General features: G+C 32.9%; 1 protein-coding gene across 1 annotated transcript; it reads right to left on the reverse strand.

The window, feature by feature from the left end:
* Positions 1–1,313: 1,313 nt before the first annotated feature.
* srd5a2a (steroid-5-alpha-reductase, alpha polypeptide 2a) lies at positions 1,314–6,399 on the reverse strand. The gene is made up of 5 exons (XM_048196229.1): positions 6,061–6,399; positions 3,700–3,863; positions 3,195–3,296; positions 1,910–2,060; positions 1,314–1,478 (listed from the first exon to the last, which is right to left on the reverse strand). Exons 1-5 carry the CDS (start codon positions 6,333–6,335, stop codon positions 1,412–1,414), a joined length of 759 nt encoding a protein of 252 aa, XP_048052186.1. The 5' UTR covers positions 6,336–6,399; the 3' UTR covers positions 1,314–1,411.
* Positions 6,400–9,621: the final 3,222 nt, after the last annotated feature.

Here is a 9,621-nt window from a genome sequence, read left to right on the forward strand (position 1 = left end):
CTCGAACCAGTCTGGTCATTCACCTCTGACCTCTGGCATCAACAAGGCATTTTCACCCACAGAACTTTCTTTTTCTTTTTCGGACCATTCTCTGTAAACCCTACAGATGGTTTTGTGTGAAAATCCCAGTAGATCAGCCTGTCTGGACCAGCAACTGTACCACAAAGTCATCATCTGTTTTAAAGTATTTCTGTTTTAACTTGCCCTGGCTGCTAACATTTGAAATTTATTTATTTTTATTTTTTTTAGGTAATAAATTTATATTCAAGTAAAAAGGTTTGATACATTTTTTTTTCCCATTTAAAATTTGCAAGTCTACCATAAGACTTTTGATATAGTGGGTTTTACTTTCATCAAACTATAATAACTAAATGAGCTGAAATAAATTGAGTTAATCTTTTTAATTAGATATTCATAAATTAGAGATTATACTATGTGCACAAAAGTTGCTGCTTCTGACCCACTTCTTGTTGAGCAGGAAAGACTAAGCAAACATCATTTACTGAGTCCGTTAATGAGCGACACATCCCAGTACATTCTCGTTCAACTTGTTTAGCACATTCAGTAACAGGATGTCCAATCAATGAAATGCTTCTTGACCGCCTTATATAAGTAGCTTTCGTAGAATTTCTTAGTGATAAAGTGCCTGAAGTCATTCATTTTCAGCGACTGTTTGTGACAGAGTTCAACTTTATGCAATAATTAAAGATAACACTTTTATTGATTAGCCTTTTCTTTCTTAATCATTTGCATTTGTAGGTCCTCTTCTGAAGACATTAGTGTACAACGAGGACAGAGAAGATGAGAAACCAGAGCTGGCTAAGGAAGAACTGGTTTTGGGTCGCCGGTGGTGCGTTTGCTGGTATCCATTTTGGCACATGGCTCCTGCAGAAGGCGATGAAGAGTTCGGTGCGCACAGAACGGCAGATCAAGAGCAAAACTGCTTCAGAGGAGTAACAGCAAATGATTGGGGGTTGTGTGTGGTTTATCACAGTTAATACAAGTGACAAATTAAAATTACACACTCTGTTTCTGATGCACAAATATATGGAAATCATTTGAAAGTAATTCAGTTTTCATTTTAATTCTGAAGTTTAATCTATTGCCATGAAGCATTTACTGGGTGCTGCATATCGACCACATTCAATGAAACACTTCAGTGGACTTTGAACAGCAGCTTTGCTCGGTTTGCGTTTCATGTTTGAGCACCAGTGACACTTGACCGGTTATAATCATTTATGACTGATGAATTGTTTTATGACAAGTCTGTGCTCAAATGGGAATATGTATATAAATGATCATTCTCCACTATGTACAGATGTAAACGTAGGTTTTAATGGTGTATTTAAAAAAATAAATACAAAACATCAGTAATGTCCCATTGTGTGATATTTGTGTGTGAGCAGCTTTGTTATAGCAGGAAAGGGATCACAGCCTTTCTTGATTTGGGGTAATCTTTAAATTTCTCCAAGTAATACCTGTGAAGAAGACAAGCAGACATTTACTTCCAGGTTGTTAGCATAAGATAAAGACATAAACCTTTATTACTTTACTATAATTTTATTATAATCCATAATGCAACTTTGTGTGCCAGATGCTGGATTCTCAACTGATTTAAAAAGTCAGTCACCATTTAAATGTTCTAATGTCATGTACCCTAATAAATATGAGTATAAATATTTAAATTAAACTTTTTATCAATATTTTTTGGTTTTGAATGAATGGTTTATTTTTAAATAATCTAATATAATCAATGTTTAAAATAAATAATAAAACACTATAATCAATAGCCAAAAGCAGATATCTTTAGAAGGCAGCATTTTGGAACAGCCTTCGCATCTGAGTGTGCCACCGTAGGGCACTGACTGGATTTTTGAAGAAAGTTTTGTTGTTGGAGTTGTTGGAGCACCTGTGATGGTGGTAGGCTCGTGGCCCAATGGAGCAGATGGTGAACAGAGCAAAGGAGAAAGCAGGAAAGGACCAGCTGGCCACAGCGTATCCACACCATTCAATGATCTCCCCAAAGAAGTTTGCACCAGAGACCAACTCAAACATTCCTCCTAAAGATAACCATGCAAAAGTTTAATGTACAATTGAATTAAGAAATAAGTTCAGTCCCACTCAGAGAAATCTTAAGAAACCTTTTTAAGAACATGTCTGAGTTATATTTCACTCCAAAATCAAAATAAAGAGAAAAAGATGTATGCAATAAAACAATATTTTTTCATTTATAATTATTATAATATTATACATTTTTAATATGCAAAAAATGATTATAAATGAATAAATTATATTTATCATTATATAAATACACTATAATGTATTATAAAGAAAAAGAAATAGTCATATATATATATCTCACATAATACACATTTATTTTATAAGAAATATAATGTATTCATTTTTATTTAAATTTAATAAATCTCAAATATATTTAAATATTACATTTTATATATAATTTTATATTATATAGTATAGATATAGTAGATATTCTTTTATAACTATATTTCTGTTATATTATTTTTTATATAATTTAAAACAATTATATATATACATAATACATATATTTATTTTATAAGAAATGTATTGATTTTGATTTAAATTTAATAATTTTATAAATTTTAAATATAAATAAATTTAAATATTACATTTTAATATATATATATATATATATATATATATATATATATATATATATATATATATATATATATATATATATATATATATATATATATATATGACTTTCTTTTACCAGAAATTAATTTATAATAATTTATATATATATATAATTTACATTATATAATAGATATATATTCTATTATTTAACTATAACTATATTTCTATTCTATTTAGTATTTTTATATAAAATTTAAAATAATTATATATATATATATATATATATATATATATATATATATATATAAAATACATGTTTATTTTATAAGAAAAAATATTTATTTTATATTACTATTTTTTATTTAAATTTAATACATTTTTATTTATTATTAATTGAATTAAATATAATAATTAAATATTATATATATAAAATAACTTGCAACGTTATATATATATCGTGCAATTAAGTTTTAATTAGATTTAATATTTCTTTTTTTCATACTTTTCCCCACATAATTAATTCATAAATCAGTTTGACCATAACATAGCTGAGTTCATCATAATCTAATACTGACCTCTAGGTATTTTATAGCTGACCTCTCCTGGTTTCCTCAGGTTTCGTAAAATATAGTCACTGTGGATGTTGATGGCCATTCCAGAGAAAAACATCAACACACCTGGAAGAAACATTCATTTCAACTGAGTGTTTTTATGATCTGTAACCAATTAAACAGCACCATTCAAATGAATCACGTAGTTTATCAAAAAGATTGGTCACACTTTATATTAGGTATCTTCACTTGCACAAAAATGTAGATGCACTTACTGTGTTCATGTTGTATTGCAAACACTTGTGCTGCTATTGAGGTGGATACGGGTCAGGTTAGGAGAGGTTTGGTGGTAAGGGAGTGTTAAGGGGTAATTATGGACGTAATTGCACGCAGGTATTTTTTAAAAATATAAGTACAATGTAAAAACATGTGTACACAATAAACGCATTGTGTCAAATGATTAATTTAAATAAAGGCATTTAATATAAAGTGGGACCAAAGGATCTAATGGTCTATTAGCACCATGTACCAGTTATGAAGCGTGTGTCTCTGTGCCATTCGGTGTGGTACTGAGTGCAGTGGAGCATATAGTGACCTTGCAGAAAGCCATTCACACAGCAGAAGATGACCGCACTCACCACAATGTGGAGAGGAGACGGTCTGCCTTTGGTCAGTAAGGAGTACACAAAGGTCCTGCAGAACAGCAAAGAGTGTGATGAAACAGTCGCCACAAAAGTGATTTTCCTTCATTCCTGAAGGATGTTTATATCAGCTGGGATGTGACTCTACTCTGTCATGCTGTATCAGCACAGACTTACAGGATATGTTTACAGAAAAATCTTATGTTAAGAGATTTGAATTGATAAGACTGATATAGCACGGTGGCATTTCTTGTAAATAAGATCTTCTCAGCAGATATGTGGCTTAAAATAGATTTGTGGGCATAAGCATGCAAGAAGTCTGGTTGGTTTAATTAAATGCAAGTGCAGTTATGTTATGCATTATGTTTCAGTAACATACTGGCAGTCAAAGACTATAGAATAACACAAGACGTATAGTTTTGAATGGGAGAAAGTGCAACGCGCAATATGGCGGAATAAGTCCCGCCTTCTAAATATCGTATATCGATTGGTAAATATCAATAAAGTCATCGCGTCACTGCAGCGGCCATTAGAAGTAATATGAACTTATACATTTTAACATTTATTCAATTATTGAATTACTAAGAGTAAAATGGGTTATGATACCCACTTAACATTTATTATCGATATATCGAAACTTCTTATCGATCTGCCCACCCTAGTTAGAAGCTCCGGTTGCTATAGAAACAGTCAGACGCGCGCCTCCGAAACGAGACACAAGGGACGCGCATTTAGCTTGATCCAGCCTGAAAAAATATATATATATTTTTTTGTAATGATTCGAGCTTTTAGAAACACAATTTATGAGACAGTTGTTGTCAGATTTCATTGGTGATTTCAAATATGAAATTTAATCGAAAGCTTGGCAAGCAGCTTTGGAGAATTTGATGTTTCTCCATTCAGAGAAATAGGAGCTGCACTTGAATGCCCAAGAGGCGTTTTAAAGATTAAAAAGCTTATTTTCAGGCTAGACGAGCCAATGCATGTGAGCCATAGACTGTAAAAAATGTATGAGCAGTCCTATGCGAGAGGCTCAGGTTTCTATGGGAACCGGAGCCTCTAACTGTAGCTACAGTGACACAATGACTTTATCAATCAGCGATTGGCTCTTTTACTCAGAAGGCGGGACATATTGTGGCCTCACTCATCAATCATTAATGTCCTGCAGAGACCTGTACTTGCATATTCCGCATTGCAGTTTCTCCCATTCATAACTTTGGCTCAGATCAGTATAAAAAACTGTATTTTTCCAGCTGGCCAAGTTAAAGAGGATGTGCATTTTTAAAAAAAAAAAAATAATAATAATAATTAAATTGCATTATTTATTAATCACATCCATCTTCATGTAAAAGCAGCAGTAGTTCAATTGCTTCATGTGTGACAAAAAGATGTGAATGTGATATTTGCCTTTGATGCTGTGCTGTGAGAAGAAGACAGTTGACCTCATTTCCTCAATGGTGCTGTTACAAAACATGTTCCCTTTCTTTCCATTCTACTGAACCTTAACTGAAAAAGAAGCTACTTCTGCTTGTACACCCTTATCTAGAAAAACATACACATTTAACAGCTAAAGAACTTGACTAACTGTACTACTTACTATACTAAAGTATTATGTTTGAGAGTTTGTACTTTAGACTTCCAAAGTACAAAGTACATCTGCGCAGGTTATCATGACTTCCTTTTTTATTTACCAAATGTTACTATGCCAGTTTGTCAAATTATGCTGAAATTATACCCACTAAAGCACTGCAAAAGATGCACAATCTTAAATCAAGTGGTCAATAACAGTTTATAACAGCTATTTTCAATTGCTTGACTGTTATCAAATCAACATCTTAAAAATTCGGTTGGCAGGTGCGACCTGATTATAATATACATTATTATACTTTGACTTTTAATTTACTTTTAAGATTTTCACCCATTACTTATACTTTCAGCGTAATTTTGCAGTACATTTTACAACTTATTTGGACTTGAAGACTTTGATAGTGATTATACTTCATGCACTTTCCTATTCCAAAACTGAAAAACAATACAAAACCAGTTGAGTAATCTGATACAGGCAGGCAAGTGCATTCTTGTTTAATTTAACTGGCCAAGGTGTGTCTAGATTATGTTTCAGTAACATAGTACTGGCAAAACTCCACTGTGCTTCTCACATTCAATTTCTTTGTCTGTATTCAAATGTTGTGCTTGTTAATATTGTTGACATTAATGCACTAATCTATATGTGAAATGTGAGTTATTACCTCTGAAAATAGTGCAAGCAAAAGGTCCAGAGCAGTAAATGCCTTCCTATCCCTGGCAAACATTCTGTCGTTAAAATCAACAGCACAGGAATGAGGAATGAAGGAAGTTCCTGAATAAACCAGCCTGCCCTGGCTGGGACCATAATCCCAGGAGATTTTGTGTCCACGTAACGTCCGTACGGCGTGTGTGTGGTCATTTGCCGCAGGAGGTAAAGTAATCCACCGACTACAAAAGCCCAGCTGCCATAGTGAATAGTGTTTTCCTGGCAAATCATTGCTGCTTTGTTATGTTTCTCAATGCTCTGCAGTGTGCCCTTCTCACTGTTTTGAAGAACACAGCCTCATGTAAAACCCTCGGGTTCCTCCCACCACATTTTATTGGTTCTGCAAGAGCAAATAAACATCTGAAGTCAATGAGTGATGGCTGTCACACACTGAGAAACTGGGATCCTGTGAGTTGTCCAATGCTCCTGCATTTTCTGAAAGAACTAATGAAGTCCATTGGTACGCTCTCAGAAAAAAGTACAAAAGCTGTCACTGGGGCAATACACTTACTCTTTCAAAATATGTATAATTTAGTACTTTTAGGGTGCTAATATGCACCTTTTTGGGGGTAAATAAGATACAAAGGGATATAGCTTTTTAAAGAGTACCACTGCAGTGATAGATTTTTTTACCCTTCATTTGCAGTCATACAATCTGGGACATTTTTTGCAATTTTGACTTCTGCGATTTATTTCGTTACATGTACATTAGAACAACACATTAGACTTTTCTGAAATCCCTATGTGTTGTTTTATGTGATGTTTTCTAACCACACCAGAAGAAAGAATGTATTATACTCAGAAGAGACATGAAACTCCTATTAGTGTTTTTGTGCCAAAACTTTGTAATCTGAGACATGTATTATTCCTAAGAAAGGCTTTTCACCATACTTTATCAGTGTAAGACTGATGCCAGACTGTCTGGACCAAGAGAGGGCTACTCTTTGAGAAAACAAAGGAAATTAACATTTGAACTCTCTCTTGCAAAATTAGCATCCCCATCCAAGACGCAATCACACTGAATCAATCACACCTCAGGATTGCCTTAATCTACATTTCCCTTCCTTCACCACCTCTTCCCCCATCTCTTCTCTCGACATGCGGAGATGACCTGAAATTCACTCAAAATCTATATGGTTATCATACAACATTATACATGTTTGGTATCATTTGACATGTCTCAGTGCGACTGGTACAAAGGTCTCATTCCCATAGAAGTAAACCAGAAGGTAATAAAGGTTTTAAGATTTGAGAGATATTTTGCTCTCTGTAATGGGTGTGTCCACCTTCACAGGGTCTATCATGCAAATGGCCTTCTGTCCCCAAAAGGTGTAAACTACTCAGTCTAGGACCCTGATTAATGCAAATTTTGAGTGTCCTTCAGACATTCTCAATCATATTTGATAAAGCGGGACAACAAAAAATGTTTAAAAGAAAAAACTTTAACGCATTTTCAACACTTTAATACATATTTTGTTGCTTGAATAGATCACAAACATAATTTGACACATTTATGTCCTTAACATTAATCTATAGAATCCTACGTCAGTGTTTCTCAACCAGGGGTCCATCCATGGACCCTAGTTGTCCTTGACATAATGCCAGGGGGTCCTTATATCACTTATCTGAATATGAATTTTTGTATATTTTGACATTTGACATGTTCCCATAAAAGAAGAAGATAATATATGCATAATATAACTGACGATATGACTAAATATAGGACAACTCAACTAACGTAGTAGTAAATTATACTTTATTGCATTTGGTCGTCACAAAGAAATTAATGATACCAATAAGCAAATTTTGGTTCCAAATATGACGGGGGTCCATTACTCAAAAAAGGTTGAGATTCACTGTCCTACGTCACTGACCTTGTCATGCAATTCCCAGGAGAGCTTCTTGATTGACAAGTGCCCGGCCCCTGTCTGTGGCATAAAAGTCCTGTTGACTAAATTTTGTTAGAACAGGAAATAAACACACTGAATCTTAGGTGTTACCCTAATTCACCCTAGTTTGAATGGTCTGAAGAGAGATTTGAAGGTTATTGCTGTTGTTGCAAGATTGTGTATTTGCTAAAGATTGTCTAGATGGTTGATAGATGACAAACTTTCCTTCATTTCCTCATTTACCGCATAAATCACATTTTATATAATAAGTTTACCTCTTTAATCCTGTTAGAAGTGCTTTTTTTGCCAGAATGTTATCAGATTCTTCTCCAATGACCATTTAAGTAAAACATAATATTACAGATGAATAAACATATTTGTTATCATTTATGTCCCAGACCATAGAATGATAAAATAAATCATAAAGTAGGCTGATAGTACTACCACTACAACTACTGCTACTACTACTAATAATAATAAACATTGCTAATTGTACACTCTAAAATTTTATATATATATATATATATATATTATTAGCAGTAATAATAATAATAATAATAAACATTGCTAATTGTACACTCTAAAATTATATAAAATTATAAAATTATATATATATACAGAGCTGGGTAGTAACAGATTACATGTAATCTGTATTACGTAATCAGATTCCAAGTATTTGTAATTAGAGTAAACTACTTTTTAAAATACTCGTATTCAGACTACAGTTACTTTTTTATGGATTAGAATTTTTAGAATGTTTATATTTTTTTCATAATAAACCTGCCGCTTATAGCCTATACGTTTGTGATTCTTCAAGTTTTTCCGGCAGTGAGGGGGAGGGGTGTGGAATCGTGCACAGAAATCAGCAGCAACAAGAATATTTGTTTTTGTAATGTTGCTGTTTTCTAAATTTACTTAATTTTAAGTAAATGTGTTTTAAAATCATAAGATGTGATTTTGTTTTATTCAGTGTTACTATCAGCAAACACTAACAGGTACATTAGTGTTAGTATTTTGAAGTGTCCATACATTGCACTTTAAAAATAATATATATTATTATTATTTTTATTATTATTTATATATTATTTATTAGGCTCTTGTTGGTGAATAGAATATATTTGTATATATATATTTGGACTATATTTTTTCTTTGTATCTGTCAAAACAGTACAAGATTATCCTACAATATATGTGACATCAAATAATGATTAGCACAAAAGTAATCTAAATGTAATCCAAAAGTAGTCAGATTACATTACCAAAAATGTGTAATCTAAGAGATTATCCAAGATCGTCGTATCACAAAATTACAATTCAGTCACAATTCTTTATCGATTAACTTGCGGTTAGTGAAGGTGGGATAGGCGGAATCGCGCTAAATGACACAGAAGCGCTCGCGTGCACGCTGCCGCGCTCTCTCTGTTGGAGTATCTCGCGTGAATACAGTCGGCTATGGCTTACGGCTAAGTGGACGTAAACAGGTGGGTAAAAACTGGATATGTGTCAGTATATGACGTCCATGCATTCAGCAGCCCCCAAATAAATATCCCTCTCATTAATGTTAATCAAACATCAAAAAATGTTAAATACATGTATACATGTACCTATGCTAAATAAACATATGTATC

Source organism: Megalobrama amblycephala, linkage group LG7 (genome assembly GCF_018812025.1).
Source record: "Megalobrama amblycephala isolate DHTTF-2021 linkage group LG7, ASM1881202v1, whole genome shotgun sequence".
Lineage (NCBI taxonomy): Eukaryota > Metazoa > Chordata > Actinopteri > Cypriniformes > Xenocyprididae > Megalobrama > Megalobrama amblycephala.